We start from the raw sequence: 18,801 nt of genomic DNA, 5'->3' as shown, positions 1-18,801 counted from the left end.
AAGGACTTAAGAATCAGAAGCCCACAGGAACTCAAATCCACATGTAAGTCATCTCTCAGTAGTTATACACTTAACTGAAATTACAGGACAGAAACAGAAGTCCTGAGTACCAACTCAATTAGGCTTTCATCATAGTAGCAGGAGGGTGTTATCCTATAGATGGACTTACTAAGAGGGTTTTGGGGTTTTTTTTGCTTAGTCTGGCATGGAAATGGTGAAAGGAAGTGGCTCGGGGAGGAGGGAGGAAGCGAGGCAGAGCAGCATGTTTTATTTTCATTCTAAAATTACATTCATTGAATTTAGTACAGTGAAAAGTGCTGTCTTGGGCTGTTCAGAGAGTTGTCTAAAAGTTCTGTCTCCACAAAACAGCGATGACAGTGCATTTTTTTTCTTGATTTTTAAAATGCAAATCAGGAGAAGAGGAATACTGCATTAAATCTCATGTTTTCTCATTCTGTCCTTTGATACCATGGTGTAAATCAAGAATGATTTCTTGAGGGTGATGAAATTAATTAGTATAAAATCAGTGTGACTGAGTTTTATTTTTGCAACGTCTTGGTGTCTTCTAACAGTTTATTTACTTTTCGTTTGAGTAAACAGAATGGTTTAAACCTAATTTTTTATTTTCTAAGTTAGTAGCTAGAAAGACAGAGGACACTGTGAAGATAGCCTGTACAGCATGACAGTGTCCCAGAAGCTCATGGTTAAACCCTTCTCTGACTCAATGATGGGGTGCTTCAGGGAGGACAAAAGAAAAATACTTCACGAATAAGCCACGTTCAGTGAAACAGATGTCTTAATTTGGGAGCAACAAGATTGGAAATCAAATCCTGAAGTGTGAGATACCACAAGTCTGGTATATCACTGGTGAAGACTCAGAAAACAATTGTTTCTCACCTTCATTGGCCTCTGAAAATAATTGGTCTGCACCATGTTACAATACAGCACTGTGCCACAGATCCCAGGAGTCTCGATATAGAGGACTGAGCTTAAAGTTCTGCTGAGATTTGAAAGTAACTGAGAGCAGTGTAAAAAGTGCTGTCATGCTGCAAGAGTGATGTAGAGCTGCAATTTGTACTAGGAGCAGGAAGGAAGCAATTGGCACAGATTGAAACAGTGCACACTTTTCAGCAGGGTGGTGCCAAGTAGTTGCTATCCAAACACAGAACAAAGCCAAAGGGAAGAAGCGTAAGGAAGGCTGCAGCTGCTCTGAACAGTGAACAGAGAGCCAGTAGTGCTATGGTTAATATTATAAATTGAATAGAAAAAAACCATATGGAAGAGTGAGTGTGGCTGGACATCACAGCATCTTTCCCCAACTGTGCTTCTCACTTGCTTCAGGCTGACGACACACATTTTCAAATGGATTTGTCAGTGCATTGCATTCTTAACTTTTGTGACTTGTTTATGTCATGGCTGAAAGTGAGGAGGTCAGCATTTAACCAAATAAGACTGAGAAATTATGTGACTAGAAATATCCAGAAGACTTGAGCATGCTGTAAAAGAGATGTGACTGGAAGCAAGTTGGGAGTTTATTTCTCCACTTAATAGCCAGTGATTAATAGTTCCAAATTTATTATTAACTGTGTAGAAAAAGCATAGACAAGTACCCACAGGAGACTGCTGGAGTCCCTGAAGAAGCTCTAGTTCACTTCATTGGAGCCAGTTTGTAGTAAGGCAGTAGTCTATATATTTATCCTTCAGTAAGACATGTGAAGTCCTGTGTTCGGAGTTTCGTTGGACTGCAAATCTGGTGTTGAAATTCCAGATAAAGCAATGTGTTTGGCTCTGTGGTTTGCACCAAGGAATGGGTTGGCTTCTTAACTGCAACCCAGCCTAGGAGCTGCTAGCTAAGTTAGGCTTTTTCCTACTCTGTGATGTCATTGCTCATAAATACTCTGCAAAGCACAGCAGGTCTTAGTGACACCAGGGAGGTGCAGTTTCTCTTTACTTATCTTATAACTGAATTAAACTAAATGGCAATTTGGCATATAGTGTGTGGAGTGGGATGGGATCCAGCCCATCAGGTGTTGTACTTCATGTGCATGTTTGACAAGAGTAAAAGCTGAAGCCAACAAGATCTCACTTGAATAACCTACAATTCTTCCAGCTACAGATTTCCTTAATGGCAGTAGAGTTGAGAGCTCAGGGTACCATCTTAAACTCACTTGTAGGAGTTATCTTAATGCACTTTCATGCAAGTCAGCAGATTTAGATGAAAATTTTGCAGAAGGTAATGCTTCATGTATGTTACTTAGCTCTTTCTTTTTTTTAAGTCTTGGGGTTCTGTTCCATATTTTGGGGGTAGTTCAGACATCCTGATCCTGTCAGGGATATCCATATCCTTTTGCCAATATAATCACTTAACAGCAATCTGTATTATTTGAGGATAAGGATGTAGTAAGTAATAACAAGTAAGAAGAACTTAGAATTATTATCAGCATATGCTGATGTTCGTCCACACCACAATGGCCTTCATCACAGTCCTAAGTTTATCCAGGAGGGTAAATTAAAATAGTAAATGAAACCATAATTAAGTACCTTTTTATTAGGGTCATAAAAGCTTTGGAAGGAGCTAGAGAACAGCAGAAGCTACGTCTACACTGCAAACATATGACCATCTAGTTTTGCTGATTTGTGAGCTTTTGTTGATGTCAAGTGTCAACAAAAGCCCTTAGTCCAGTGTGGTTCAATTGGCAGAACTTCTTATTGATAGAATGCACTTTGAGTTGTTCGAGGTGGAATACAGTGTTTCAACAGAAACACAGTTTTAGTGGCAGGAACCGCAGGAGCATCAAGGATGCTGGTGGCTTCACAGCCGAATGGTCACAATGTGGGCTGCGGAGTCATCGTTACTCACATGACCTTATCTGGCTGGAGAAGATACTCATGGGAATTTATTTGCATACAAGTTGCTAAGTGCTGGATGGTGTTCTAATAGCAAAAAACTCAACAATGACTGTCTCTAACCAATTCTTCCTTTCTGTTTTGCTCTGTTTCTCCTGCAGGGCTTGTGAAGTTGGGCGTTCACTGTGTCACGTGTCAGAAGGTCGCGATAAAAATTGTCAACAGAGAGAAGCTCAGTGAGTCGGTGCTAATGAAGGTAATTTTCTAATGGGAGATTTAAAAAAAAAATTAAATTCTTGGCTCTGTGTCTTCTGTTCCATGCAAAATTAATATCTTTAATTATGTATAACAAACATCCCTGTCAGTACTAGGATTATGCAGAGCATAATAACAATAATTTAGTTATGGGGAAGGCTAGGGCAGTTGAAATTAAATGGGAGTATGCCTGTGCTTTGCGAACGAAATAAACGGTCAGCTGTAGAGGTCTTGCTTCTCTGTTGGGGCAGGTGTGTGTTGGGCATTGGACTTCCCCCACTGCAGTTGTGTGGTTGCGGTGCATTGCAGACTGAGGTGTACAAATGTCAGCATGAGGAGATTTAACAGAGGCTAGTAAATCTGTTACTTGAATACTCCCACTGCTTGCTCTGATGCATGGGTTCTTTATGATCTGATGTGCCAAGGTCTGTGACTGTTTAGAGCTGTTGTAATTCTGTTTACAATCCACAGAGCTGTGCCATTGGAAACCATCAAGGTGTTTGTCCCAATGGTCCCAATGACTGTTAGTGTTCAGAAGAGCTTAGTTTGTTTTTTACCTAGCCTTGTGATTCTCCTCACATGAATGTCATTGATTGATCTTGGAAACCTAAAAATAAAATAAATGTATGCATAACAGTTTATGCATGTGATTTGGTGACTAGAAAGGCTAAATTCATCTTGATGGGAAGGAACACAACTGCAGTGCAATCAACGAATTCCATCACGCTGTCACCTGCAAATTACGCTAACAGGTTTGTGTGCAGCGTGGAGCACTTTGCTGAGGTAACTTCCCTATAGAAGCACACAGAGCATATAAGTTTATACTGCTGTTTCCTATATGGACTTCTGTGTCAGCTGTTTCCAAGCACAAGTATAGCAATCTTAGTCAGAGCAGAAAGAAAATGGATTTTCAGCTAATATAGAGTCAGTGAATGTTACACAAAAAATATAAGTTTATTTTTTTTTCAGAAAAGAATTCTGAAAGTTTACATTCCACTGTAATGTGTTCAGACTTCACCTTTCTGGAATTTCATTGATATATTCCTTCTCCTGCAGTACTGTGGATTCAAACAGACTTCTAATATAGACCAAAAGTTAGAAAGTGAAATAGGTAAGAAAACTATGTGTAAATGGTAAAATCTGAATGAGACACTAAACACTGGATATTTTCCAGAGTAAAATAATAGGAATATTTTTAACAAACATGAGCATTTTGTTCTCTGAGAGACACTGTCTGGTATTTGTATAAAACATTTTATTTACCTCATTGATTTTCAGAGTAGGAGGCAAATCACTTAGCATAGCAAAGCAATCTCTCTGCTTTAGTTGTGTTGCATTACCTCGGTTGTAGTATGAAATCGGAGTTGTGAAATGGTGTGTTAGGCCCTTGTTTACACAGCCACATGCTGAAGCGTGCCATGTTTTCTGTAGGATTGTACAGCATCTTTCTCAGGAGGAAATCACATGTTTTATTGTGGTTCTCATTTTCAGACCCTTCTTGGTAAGATTTTCTCTTTCAAGGATTCTGTTCTCTGTGCTCAGGAGGTTGGAACAACAGATGGGATTGAAGTGGTTTGCCCAGTTCTTGCATAAATTCAGTAACCAGATGTCTTTTCAGGAATGCCCTCTGTCTGCTGGTCACAGACAGGGCCTGAGACTTCTAAGTGAATTTAGAATTGACTGTACTGTTAGCCAGCTTAATCCAGTCAGGCTGGAGGGCAAAAAAGCAGTTTTTGGCAATCCCAGTGTGACCATTGCGAAGCATCCAGCTGACAGCCTGCTGTGTGGAGTCAGCAGCCGCAGGGAAATAGCCAACAGTGAAGCCAAGTCACAGTACTGTGGTGGTGTCCCTACTTTGTGCAGCTTCCCACTAGCTTATCAGTTCTAGTGACTTTCTTTGCCAGTGGGCTGTGCAGAACAGCCCCTGGAGCCAAATGATTCAAGACCACATCAACTCTCCCAAGCCAGGCCCAGATTGATGGATTTTGCTTTAATCCAGCCTTGGACAGAAAAACTGGATCTGACAAACATGCACACCTGCCACATGAAGCTGTAACAGTGCAGAGCTGTGGCCATTTATCCTAGAGCATAAGGAAGAAGTCTGCTCACGGTCCTTTCAACATCTGAAGTGACAGGCACAAGCATATACAGCAGGCTGCTTTCCTTGTCATCATTATTCTATTTTGACTTGCTTCTTGTAGCCTTCATTTCTCCAGTGTTTTTGCAGTATTTTATTCTGTATGTTCAGGGAACTGTCCCTTCTCTCTGCAGCTGCTCTTCATCTGAGCTGTGCAGAATTGAGAGGCATTTGGTAAAGTGCTTTCTAATCATAATGCCATAGTATCGATATTTCTGGAGAGAAAAATTTGGAATTGAAGCAGCTGGTCTCAATTAGCAGAACTGCTGCTATGGAGATGATACACGGGCAGGCATGCTGCAGCACAAGCTGCACTAAATGTATCATCCAAGCACTTGCTGCCCTGTCAAAGGACAGGGCTGCTTAGTGCACATGGGAGCCTTTTGCTTTGTCATGTCCTTACTCGCTAAATGCAGGCTGGGGAGCAGTGTTCCTTTCCCAGCTCCAGCTTGGGCCTGTTTGGGAGCCTGGCTTTGGGGCAAAGCTACAAATGTAATTTCACAGTTGAGAACAAAGGGTTGGTTCTGTTCTCGCTCCTGCTTTCATGCAACTGGTAAAAGCTTCAGCTGGGTTTCTTCAACTGCACTGCGGTAACCCCCACAGATGTGGAGACCTGCTTCCCACCGTAACTCTAGCTCGCTCTAGCACAAAATTGACAGAAAGATTTCAGAAAGGAGTATGTTGCAGTGAGCATTTTGAGATTGAAATACAGTTCATTGATTTCCCTGAATTACTTCTGGATCGCTGACAGGGAAATTAGGCCCAGAATACAAGAACTGAATGTGTCCTTAAAGCAGTAAGCTTTCCTGAGCAGGTGGGTTCACTACTGATGGTTTAATTTTCAGTACCAGTACAAGTGTTTGGAGTTTATAACTTCAGAATATAAAGGTTAAGTAAATCTTTCCTCTCATGTGGCAAAAGCTTGTTAGGAAACATTGAGGTGTCTCATGAGACACAATCAGGAGAATCCTGTCTCCTCTTTACTGCCTCACCAGTTCTCTTCCACTCCTTCCTTCCAAAGAATAAACAACAACAAAAAAACCTACTCATTTGGTGATCCATCAGATGAAATACTCTTTGGACAGACAGAGGTAGTAGAAGCAATGGGAGCATAAAGGGTGAAGAGCAAGAAGGGGACAGCTGGCCCTGGTCTAATTACTTGAACACACGGGCATCCTGAGAAAGCCACAGATGTCCCAGGCTTGATGATTGAAGCCCAGAGCTCCATATGTGTGCTTTGTGTCCATGTGCCTTTTGTTTCTTCTGAGTCCTCTAGTGCTGGCCTTGAAGCAAGGCAGATATTTCCAGGGCGGGGGATGGGAAAGAACACAGTCCTACTTTAGTGGAGCTCAATTGTGACATGAGTAGTGGTTGGGGGGGGACTGTCAGTTGGTTTAGTGCCTTGTAGTACTAATGAGCTCTGCTTCCAAAAAATTCTGCAAGGCATAGTGTGTGTTCTTAAACTGGGAAGGTCTTGCAATAACCACTAATGGAAATCACTGGTTGGATGAAATAATTGAGTGGAAGGATAGGTAGGAGAATCGAGTATCAGCGTCTTGGAATTGACAGGATAACTTAGGGAAGCATACTTGTAAATGGGCACTGCTTTGCATGGTCTTTTTGTCATCTCTTGCTTCTTTGTGAGCTTCTATTTCAGTAGGTGTTTACTTCTGTGCTACCTTATCCTACTTTTGAGTCTTTTCCTTCCTTCTCTGTCCTTCAAGGAAAAAAGTTTAGAAATTGGGCACAATTTAGAAAGTATCTGAGAGAATAAGTAAACAATCGGAGCTTGGATTTTATAAGACTCAAGGGTCTCAATCCACCTAGTTTATTAAAGAGAAGGTTAAGACAGCTTCATCATGGTCTGTAAAGAGTGATAAGGAGGATAGGCACATGATAACAGAGGGTATTACAGTCTTGGGTACAAAAAGTGTATTGGAAACTAATAGTTATAAGCTGTAACTAGATTGAATGTAGAAATACTAGGCCTGTTTGATCACTGGATGAAGTTACTAATTGGAACTAGCCACCCAAAGCTCTAGTGAGTTTGTCCCCTGAAAGACTATTAAACTTCCTCTTAAACCTCTGTGTGTTTTTCTAGACCCGAGATCCTAGTTCGACTTCAGCTGCTGGACTTGAAGTAGGAAGTAGTTGATAATAGTTTCCTGATCCGTGCTATGCATTAGCTCTGATTAGATTAATGCAGCAGCCTCTTTGGCCTTAAAATCCACGGAGCTGTGAATTTCCATCACACACTTGAAATCTGTAAAAAGTCACATGCCTCTGTCTGGAGCACAAAAGAGAGGCACTTGTGCAAGGTGTCTGCAGAAGCAGAAATTTAGGCTCCCCTAAGCGAAGTTAAAGAAGGTAATACTTGGGAGCAGCATCTTCTCTTTGGAATTTGTTTTCAGATTTTTCAAAGAAAAGACTGTGATATTGGCTGACCTAGCTGTCCTCAGCTGCTGACTGCAGGCTGGTCTACAGAAATGATTACTAGAATATCAGAACAATATCAGGGAGCAGCTAAATCCGAGGCAGAGATAGAATTGGACTGAAGAGTGTAATTTGGTTCAAGTTCAGCTTTGATCATAACAAGGGCAGTTTCCCTGACATTAACAAAGCCAAACTCACCAACACTAAACCTCGATGTCACCAAATCGATATTTTTTCTAATGTACTCAATAGTGGCCTAATTGTTTTCCAGCTCCAGTATTTAGGAGTTTTGCTATTGATTGCAGTGGAAATGGTGTTAAGCTGCTGCTGAATCCCACTGAGTACATCTACCATTGGGTACAAATGAACACAAGACCATGGGATATCACCAGTGAGATGCATTTAGATTAATCTAGGATACTGGCAGACAAGATTTTGGACGTGGTTATGTTAAAAATAGCAAACAAGAGGGAAATTATTTCCATTTATTAAACAGAAGTCCCAAAGAAAAGGTTTTAAAGCATTCATCAAACTTTCCAGGACTCCCTGATTAAGAAGCACTGTGCGAACTTGCTGGCACTCATTTGTTATTTTTCTAATTGATTGGCATATTGCTGCAAGAAGAGAATAACCCAAAGGACCTTGTAGTCATGGCAAAAAAAAAGATGAAAGAATAATGGAAATTAAATCTCCCCAAAACATATATATGCTGGTATTTTTACTCGCTGTTGAACATGCAGGTTTCAGTGTATAGATGAATATATGCACACGTATGTGGATTGTCCTTCGCACATTCACTGCATATGCTTGTTTAAAACACACTCACGCCCTGATTGTGTTTATCTTTAACCTGGAGCATTACCACACACTTGTCGGCTTTAACACTGGAAGAGAGCAGATTAGAAGTGTGTGTGTGTATATTTGACAGTGTGTAGGTGGTGAACAAGCTGCGGGAATGATTGGCACCCGTCAAAGACCACGAGTGCATGAACACACGCTTGTCCCTTGCCTCTGTGACCCTTGTTCGTATTCCAGTAGTAACCCAGTTTGTGCAAGTCTCTCTTCTGAGTTCAATGAGATAAAAAAAGCACATTGCAATATGAAAAATACAGGCAAAATAAAAGGGGCTTTTTTTTTTCCCCTGGCTGCCTTCTGCTATAGGGAGTTTGGGATTAGGGATCTGTAACAGAATGTATAATGCAGAGTGTTTTGTTTTAAACTGGAGCTAGTGGGGAGCATTGAATGCCTGTTCACTTGTCATCTGTTTGAGCAGTTAAAGAAGTTGGGTAATTGTATTTTCCTTCAGAGAAGAATGACTCTGCCTCCACTTTCCACCACACCCACAAGGAACACAGTTTGAGGTATTCTTAAAGAAGGAAATTAAACAGGAATCACAAGCACATGATGTACCTGTCAGAGGAACAAACCTGTCAAGCGTGCATAGTGCCTTTTGCTTTCTAAAGTTAGTATGATCAATTGAGGCATTTGGGCGACCTTTAGAAATAATTGGCCCTATTTTTTCCACCCTACTTTTAATTTGTATTATAGCAGTCAGTCTCAAACCTCTGTTGTACCCAACATGCTCTACCCACAGCCTTGTGTGTGCAAACACATAGAAATAGACAGTCTACCATCCTCATGTGCTGCCTTGGTCATACAGCAATAAAAGTCCCTCATGAGCCCAGACTAGAGCTAGCTGAAGTCAAGGAGTGCTTTTTCCATGCATTTCACTTGATCACAATCATAATGCCTAAATGGGAAGTAACTGCTCCCAGAGATGAGATGTCTAAATGTGCCAGCAGTCCAGTCCTCATCCTCCTCTAAAGCTACTGCCAACAATTAGCCTGTAAAACCCCTTTCTGTTCAGCTTTGCCTCTACCTGTTTCCACTATAATTGCGCTGTCCTTGCATTTGGGATGAGAGTGACCATAGCTTGACTTCAGATAGCTTTCTCTACTGAAGCTTCTGGGAATTCTCCTCATGCATTGCCAAAGCTTAGTTTTCTCAAAAGACGCTGATTCACTAAAATGTTTTCTCTGAAATAACTTTGGCTCAGTGAACTCCCAATATATCAAAGGCTAGGTTTCTTTTGAACTCTTTCTGCATTTGTAGCAGGCTGTTAGGGAGTCCCGCTTGCCTGCTACAGGGCAGAGCCCCTGTAAGTCCTGCCTCTGCAGGGACTTTCACTGCCTCTGATCCTTAGGTTATCAAGTCAAGATGTAGAAGGTCTTGAGATAGGCTCCAAGAATCTACAGCTGTGGGACAGACACAGCTAGAGAGATGTATCCCTAGACTACATTGGGCAGTGGTAGAAAGGACCAGGATCCTCAGCTGTTGTCAGGCTTGATGCTCAATTTTTTGGGAAGGACAACTAGTAGGAGTTATGCTGAAAGGCAAGGGGAACCCCAGGGGAAGGTTATCTTCAAGGCTCTGTCTTGAAGAGATGTGGTGTGCAGTTTGAAAATCTTGAGACTGGCATCCAGAGCTTGTAAACCCTGGTCAAATCCTATAGTATTTCCAGAATTTCTGACTGCTGGACACCTAATTGATCTGGGAACCTGAAGCATCAGACTCCCTCAGACTGGGTGGTCTCTGTAGGTGAGCCACCTGCAGCTGTGGTCTCTGTTAACTCCAGATGCGAATCATGAGTCTGGTGAAAATTGCATTTTTTCCACCTGGAGCTGCAGGTTCTTTGGTACATTCAAAACTTTAATACTTTTTTTTTCCCTGACTCACTGAAGGTTGATGAAAAATGCTAGCAAACATTGGATTTTGATCTCAGATAAGCAAAACCTTTTAATTGACTTCTGCCAGCACTTCAGCCACCTCTGTTTTGTGGTTAATTAGTCTGAAGAGTTACAGGATGAAACTTATCCCCATCTGAAGAGTAGAGGATGCCACAGCAGAGTGGATCCTGATTGAGCCATAGGTAGAATTGGCTACATTTACAGATAGGAAATCCATTTTAGATTATGGACAAAATCACTTCCCAAATCTTTTAAGCAAAAAAAGGAATTAGGGGGGCACATTTTCTGACCTGAACTACTGAAAGATTTGTAAGTTATACAGCTGCTTATAAAAATAATTTTCTTTACTCACACAATTTCTTCCTGGACTAAGAGCAAAAATCAGAGTGAAACTCAGATGCAGTCAGAAGTGTGAATGCAATATTGACTGAACCATTTGAAACCCATATCTATAAGCACCAGAGCAACAGTATGGGATTTTTAAAATCATTCTTCACACCATCGCATATGCTGGAATTGAATGAGTGTGCATTGTGCCAGGATGTACTCCATGGTTTTTTAGAGACTGTTGTATCCCGTTTTCATGACTCTGCTATGCTGGTGTTTGCTTAGTGTCATTGCAAAAGCTTGTAAACAGTTCAGGCGGAGGAAGATTTTGGGATCTCAGCACTGCAACACAGCAACAAAGGTAACTTGGCAAGTGTAGTTAGGTTGTTGTGTATTTTCTTTTCTGTCTTAAACTTTTTCTTCTGGGTTTGCAGATGAAAAGACTTCAGACGCCATTTTACGTTGGCTTGTATTTCATATTCCAGAATCTTGTCTGGAAACCTTTTAATTACTTTTTCTTTCCTTTTGGAAAGACAATCAGCATTAGTTCAGAAGAGCTCTAGCAGTAATGGGACATCAATCCTTGAGTAGATTGACTGAGACCACAGTTCGTTCAGGTATTTGACCCTGCATCTGTCATGCAGAATAAACGCCATAAATATCAATATACTGATCCATCCCAAATAAGGTATGTAGTCCATCCCTGTATAGAGCAGAAAAGCCATTTGAGCAAAGGCTTTGTTCAAAGATTATCTTAAATTTTTGCTGAAACAACCGAGTGGTGCCTTTTACATCAGCATTACCTTTCTGTAAGAAGCATTTCTTAGCACAGCATAGTTTATGAGTTTCCCAGCTCAGACAAAATGTGTCACTTAATGGATATTTAACTGATACAACTGAGAGCCAAGGACTGGCATTGCACTGTCGGTTAGGGGAATACAGGCTCTCTGTTTGTTTCGCATGCTTCTATCCAACAGGAAAATTTTGCTGATCGTTTGTTAAGTATAAACCAGGCCTCACTCAGTCTGTTCCCTGCAGTTTATGCTATTAAGTAGTTGGCACAAATTTAGGAAAAATCTGGGAAGGCTCAATCCCAATGCAATTAACTGTTAGTTCCAGAGCTGTCAGATGGAGCTTGATGCACTCTGCCATGGGTTTGCTTTGCTGGTGTTAGAACGTGTCAATCTCTCTCATAGTAAGTTTTTAGGTATTTGGGCATTTCCTCTTTTACCAGGTGCTATCTTTGAACTTGTTGCCTTGCCTTGGCGTCCTGAGATGCTGTATCCACAGTCAGCATGTATTTAATACACTGATCCGTTCATGAAGAGCGCTCCTCTAGCAATAAACTCCTGTTTGCCTTTCCCTTCTGTCCTGCTGTGGATGCACACACCACACAGAGAGGAGACTTCAGAGTTTTAGTTCAAAATGGTGTTTCGTGTCCAACTCCCTAGAATCTTCCAGGTGCACCAATACTGAGAGAGCTCAAGCCCGTGCTGTAGTGGTCCAGCTACCGTGCAGTGACAAAATTACACTCATGCCATGGTTGATTTTTCACCGTTGTGGGAGCAGCAATCACTGCTTTGTCAGAACACCTGGTATTCTTGAACCTTATGGCGTAATGGAATGTTGTGTGCTCTGCAGCTTTGCTCGGCAGCAAAGGCTCTATGTTGTGAGGGATAATGGAGATGTTACCTTAATTCTCTACAAACCATAGGGAAGGTGAGATTGAGTTTAATCTTGTACTACTGCATCTGTTTCAGTCTCTCAGCATGTAGCAATTGCTGGATAACATCTCTGTTATAACATCATGCATTGCACCTGGTGGGAATAGGGACTTTCAAAAGTGACAAGAAATTCTGGGGTACAGGCTGTTTTTTTCAAGAATGCTTGGTGAAAACTCAATCAGGCAACCAAAATCAATGTACTTTCTGGAAATTTGGGACTGATGCTCCAGATTATTCTAAAATTACCACATTCAAAGTCTGGTTTTAGAACATTTAGGTAAGGCAGCGGTGAATAACTGTCAACACTCAAGAAGAAGGATCTGGCCTGAAAAACAGGATCACTTGTTCCTGTTTCTGACATATATATCACAGGCAGAAACATTCCTATATTGCTTGGAGCTGTCTCAAGTACATGGTCTTCTGTACGTTCAGTAGGAAAGTGGTGAGGAAATGTCACTGGTGCAGGATGTAGCTCTGTAGAACAAGTGCAGCTCTGTAGCTTTTTTATACTTTTAGTTTTCCTCTTGGTCCAGGACACAAACATTCTTTATCAACTCTATGTTCCAGATGCAGGCATAACTACAGGAAATAAATAATAGCAACATGTATAAACCTTACTTAATCTCAAGTCTGTTCCTAAGGAGTCCTCTAGTCTTTTCACAGAATCACACAATATGCTGAGTTGGAACAGACCCACAAGGATCATCGAGTCCAACCCTTTGTCCTGTACAGGACCATCCCCAGGAGTCACAACATGTGCCTGAGAGTATTGTCCAAACACTTCTTGAACTCTGTCAGCCTTGGTGCTGTGACCATTTCCCTGGGGAGCCTGTTCCAGTGCCGAGCCACCCTTAGAGGCCCTTCACCATCTTTGTTGCACTCCTTTGGACACTCACTAAGAGCTTAACATCTTTCTTATGTTGCAGTGCCCATGACTGCACACAATATTCAACGTCAGGCCTCCCCAGTGCAGAGCAGAGCAGGACAATCCCCTCCCTTAACTGGCTGGCCATGCTTTGCCTGATGCACCCCTGGATATGGTTGGCCCTCCTGGCAGCCAGGGCACGGCTGACTAATATTCAACTTGCCATCAACCAGGACCCCCAGGTCCCTTTCTGTGGCACTGCTTTCCAGCATCTCATTCCCCAGTCTGTATGAACATCTGGAGTTGCCCCATCCCAGCTGTGGAATCCAGCACTTTCCCGTGTTGAACTTCACATGGTTGGTGATTGCCCATCTCTCTGATTTGTCAGGGTCTCTCTGCAGGACCTCCCTGCCTTCAAGGGAGTCAACAGCTCCTCTGAGTTCTGTGTCATCTGCAGACTTGCTTGGTATCCCTTCCAGTCCTGTGTCCAAGTCACTCATGAAGTTGTTGAAGAGCACAGGGCCTAAGATGGAGCCTTGTGGAACCCCACTAGTGACAGGTCGCCAGTCTGATGTTACCCCATTTACTATTACCCTCTGTGCTCGACCCATGAGCCAATTACTCACCCACCATATGATGTGTTTATCCAGCTATGGGCTGGACATTTTGTCCAGAAGGGTCCTATGAGAGACAGTATCAAAAGCTCTACTGAAATCCAAAAATATTAGCTTATTCTTGTTGTATCCTTGTTGTACCCTTCTCTACAGCTCTATAAAACTAAGTAACCAAGGACAGAAAATCTAAAATGGAGAGGAGTCACCAGAATATGCAAAAACCACCATAACAAATGTACCAGGAGATAGAGATTATGTTACTAGTTTTCTTCATTGTACCTGAAGCAGATTTTCAACAATTTTGATACAAACATATAGTTGTCTTATAAGAATTCTTAATAGATTACATTTTTACTGTGTTCTGGAAGTCTGGTCACACTTTCAGAAATCTGTTACCATAGATCCTTGTAATAGACTAGAATTTACTATTGTTTGGTGGCCAAAAATCTGGTGTGCATTTTTAGATTCATGTGTGTGGAGATGGTCCAGCAAAAAGAACTTGTTGTCAATGGAGGCAAATTTCCCCCAGCTGTAAAATGCTTTAACATAAAGTTATATTTTAGAGATCTTTCTTCTTATATTTCCTTCCTAATGCCCTGAAATAAATCTCCTCAGTCTAATGTTCTTATCTCTTTTCTTTGATGAATTTCCTCTCTTCACTTCTGCTCCCTCAGCTGTCCCTGAGTTTCCTTCCCAAATCCCTTCTGTCCTTTGCTAACCTCCCAGTTGTTCCTCACTGTCCACTGCAGTACTTTCAAAGCAGAGAGGAAAGACATGCACGGTGAAAGAGTGCATATTATGCTTTAGGTATTATGGGTTCATTTTATCCTCATTTCCACCTCTTAAATCAATCCCTGATTTATCAAATCCAGAAAATAAAAACATTTACTTGAGAACAACTGGGTAACATCATTGGATACAGGGCACACAGCTGTTCACACAGTCATCTGGGGTTGTGTTTTCACTTCCTTTTCATCTGGGGGTGTAAGCTGTGAGTTTAGCATAGAGGAATTTGGATTAGGAAGTAGTCTTGTGGGAATACCTAAGAATACCAACCCCTTCTTGGGCAGCAGTGCAGGGCAAACTAGATTTTAATTGCTCTTTAGTACCAGAATATCCCCAATATAACAGACAAGGTACCTGGGCCCTTCCTGGTAGTCTAACAGAATAAAAAGATGTATTTCACAGAGGCAGACGTGGAAGTGCCGCAACAGGTAGAAGCAGATCTAAATACTGCCTATAACAGTAAAATACCCCTCAGAGATCTGTTAACATTAAAGCCCTCATTTTTGAAGAAAAAAGGTGCCCTGCATGGCTGAGGAAGGCTGATAGTGGTGAGAACACTTTTAGGTAAAAGCACTGCTCAAGACTGCTTTGCTTAGTATTGAGGAGGGAGTAGTACCAGTTACCAGCACCCGAGAGCATGGTATCTGCTCAGTGCTGGGTAACAGCCACTTGCTGCTGGTGCACCAAGAGGGCGTGTATTTTATTTTGCCATCCTGCTATGTGGCCTGGTTTTTTTGGCAGATAGCGATGATTCAGTGTTTCTCTGCATTTGATTGGCTGCAAATGCATCACAATACCAACTGAATACCAGTCTGAACCAGGGTTTAGACTCTCAAATGTGAAGACTGAGGCTGATGACATACTGCTTGAGGAAGAGTTATTAAGAGGTATTAAGAATATTAAGAATGAAGAAATCTAAGACAGCCAGATTGTTACAGGGTACAGGAGTGAAATATTGGACAAATTTGCAGAATCCTAGAAATAAGGGCTGGAAAGGACCTCTGAGGGTTTGTGTAGTCCATCTTCCCACTCAAACAAGAACTGCTTTTGACATGGGTAAGCCGTAGCTTTGTCTAGCTTGGTTGTGAAAACCTTAAGGGACTGAGATTCATCCGGCTCTCTGGACAGCCTGTTCCCGTGCTGCATTACACTCCTGGTGGTTTAATTCATCCCTTATGTCTAACCTGAACCCCAGTGCAAATGTTGAGTAGAGAAAGTGGCCAGCTATCATGGCTATTGCCTTCAGTAACAAACTTGTGTCAGTCATCAAATAAAAACTTACAACAATTTTTAAAAATCTATAGGAGTTGAAAAAAGAACTTAAGGCCTTGGAGAACGGTGGAGACAGTATTGAGTGCTGCAGCCTCACGGTAGAAACGTGATCAGTGAAATTAAGAGTCATGTCAGTATGAAAAGGGGCAGCAAAATCAAAATTGAAGAGTAAAACCGAATCAACAGACTAGCATACAAAGAATGGGGGTCTCAGCAGGTGAAAGTAAACATTGCAGCAGTAGAAAGAAGAGGGTTTAGGACTCTGTTTCAAAGACTGCTCTCCTGAGGGGACTCTGAGGCTTAAGCAGCCTAAAGGAACTCATGGTAATCATCACGTTTCATTTGTGGTTTGAATACCAACAAGAGAGCAACCACATTAGCAGGCAATGGTGGAATGCTGTCTTAGAGTCTGCCTGGAGTCCTGAGAGGAAATCTCGAAAATCTGTTGGAGGTAACACTGGAAGTGGGATCGTAAATGCATTGGGCTGGAATAAAGGACATGACTACTGAATTTTTGTTATATAAGTGTTAGATATAATCACATTTTAAATATAGATAAGTTCCGTAAGTATAATCCTAGGAACAACTAGCAGACAATAGATGAAATAATGAACATATTGACATACCTTCACTGCACTTCTAGAGAGGTCTTAGCTATTTCTGACTCTTTCATTTCTCACTCTCTCAAATTGCTGGTTCTCACAGAGGCTTGACCTCCATCGTCTATCATCTCTCCAGCTGTCCCTTTCATTACAGTTTCTGCTTATCTTCCACTTGTTTTCCAGGTGCAGATCATTAGACATGCTTGGTTATTTTTACACATCTTTTGAACAGCAATACCATTTGTATAATTCTTAATTTCTTCCTTATCGCTATAACTGTCTGCTGCTACTGCAAATATAATTTTCTTCTCCTGTTTTGATTCTGAGTCCTGTACATAACTGTGTTTAGATTACCCCACAGCCATTCTTCTTTACAGCTATAGTGGTTATAACCCCTCTGGTAATTCTGTATCCTCAGACCTTTAGCTGTGAGATACTAATGCCCATATGCCTTAAAAACTGTTGATTCACCTTTTTTTCAAAAGCTTTTGGAACTTAAGCAAAGCTAGGGTTTGTGTGTATCCTTAACCTGAAATAAGATGCCACAAATCCTGCCATCATGTCTAATGATCTGATAACAGCTCTCTGACCTTCAGTATGGCAGAATGCAGAATTTAACACAGCCTGATTTAAACAAAGTGCTGTAAATAGCCAGTCAGAATTATCAGCTCCTTTATTTGCATATGCAGATAAGATTTTTTAAGTTACAATGTTTCAACCAGTGTATATCAGCAGCTCTGGCATTATTCTTATGGTCAGGACTACAAATACTTAAACCTGCAGCAAACAGTAGTGGGACATAAAACAGAGCGGAGCAGAATTGAAGAATCACAGAATATGCTGACTTGGAAGGGTCTCACAGGGATCATCGAGTCTAACCCTTAGCCCTACACAGGACCATCTCCAAAAGTCACGCCATGTGCCCGAGAGCATCATCCAAACACTTCTTGCACTCTGAATTCAGGGCCTGGCAAAAAGGTTATGTCTTGATAAATTTAATGCCTTTATAAATGTTTAGATACCCTAATCTTCAAGCCTATACTTAATCCTTATAGAAATTAAGAATGTGTTTCAGGGTTTTATAGGCCAGGCATATTCCTGAGAGTATGTTTCAATTAATTAGTTTTCGTTATGAGATTCAGGAAGGTAATGATGAACCTGAAAGATGAGGATTGCTCCTGCATGCATCAACATGTATTGGTGCTGGATGGGAATTTATTGCCTCATGAGCAAGTGGCATATGAGGTAACTTCATATTCTGTTCCTGTCTTCCCTAGTGTCGGTGCACTTACTATGTGTTGACTAAACTAGTGTATTTAATGCTGAGAACACAAGTAGATGGTGGATATCACGTATCATGACATTTGTGCTGTGTGTGAATATATAAAGTGGGAGACAGAGGGAAGACCTCGTCACAGTCTACAACTTCCTTGTGAGGGGAAGAGGAGGGACAGACACTGATCTCTTCTCTGTGGGGTCCAGTGACAGGACCCAAGGGAATGGTCTGAAGTTGTGTCAGGGGAGGTTTAGGTTGGATATTAGAAGAAGGTTCTTCACCCAGAGGGTGGACGTGGGTACAGGCTCCCCAGGGCAATGGTCACAGCACCAAGGCTGACAGAGTTCAAGAAGTGTTTGGACAATACTCTTAAGTACATGTTGTGACTCTTGGGGATGGTCCTGTACAGGACAAAGGGTTGGACTCGATGATCCTTGTGGGTCTGTTCCAACTCAGCATATTGTGTGATTCTGTAATTCTGCTACTCATCATGGAAATAACTTTCATTACTTTTCAGTCAAGACTTCTGTGGCTCAAAATGCATATAAAACATATGAGTCTAAGCTCAGAGTTATCATGAAAGGATTCTATTCCTTTTGGATTCAGAAGAACTGCAGCTAAATTCTGCAGGTCTGAATTTAGGCCTGGAGTTTTATTTATGCTGTGTCATCACTGAGATAAAGCTCAAAGGCTCCCTGATCCTCTTGCTATGATAAATGAATTTTACACACCCATAGGCATTTTTGATCCACCCATTTTATGCATTTTCCAAGCCATAACCTCTTTCTTCTCAAACAGATGATTTTATAAGGGATTTCCTGGGGATGGGAGGAATTTCCACGCATGCAGAACAACTGTTAAACTGAATCCTCATTATAGTAATATCAAGAGGCTGGTTTAAACTGCTGACCAACCA

The 18,801-nt window shown here is 41.5% G+C and overlaps 1 protein-coding gene across 1 annotated transcript in view; it reads left to right on the top strand.

The window, feature by feature from the left end:
• The window catches only part of LOC120323234 (serine/threonine-protein kinase BRSK2-like), a gene marked incomplete at its 3' end in the record, with an annotated part of 220,329 nt that overhangs the window by 151,662 nt on the left and 49,866 nt on the right, over nt 1–18,801 (top strand). Inside the window, exon 2 of the mRNA XM_039381195.1 lies at nt 3,009–3,103. Coding sequence (XP_039237129.1) covers nt 3,009–3,103 — 95 coding nt within the window. The remainder of the gene's footprint in view (nt 1–3,008; nt 3,104–18,801) is intronic.

This window comes from Pipra filicauda, unplaced genomic scaffold (genome assembly GCF_003945595.2).
Source record: "Pipra filicauda isolate LSUMZ 115617 unplaced genomic scaffold, ASM394559v2 scaffold217_size2002032_pilon, whole genome shotgun sequence".
NCBI classification, from domain to species: domain Eukaryota; kingdom Metazoa; phylum Chordata; class Aves; order Passeriformes; family Pipridae; genus Pipra; species Pipra filicauda.
This window is presented reverse-complemented; position numbering and strand designations above follow the sequence as displayed.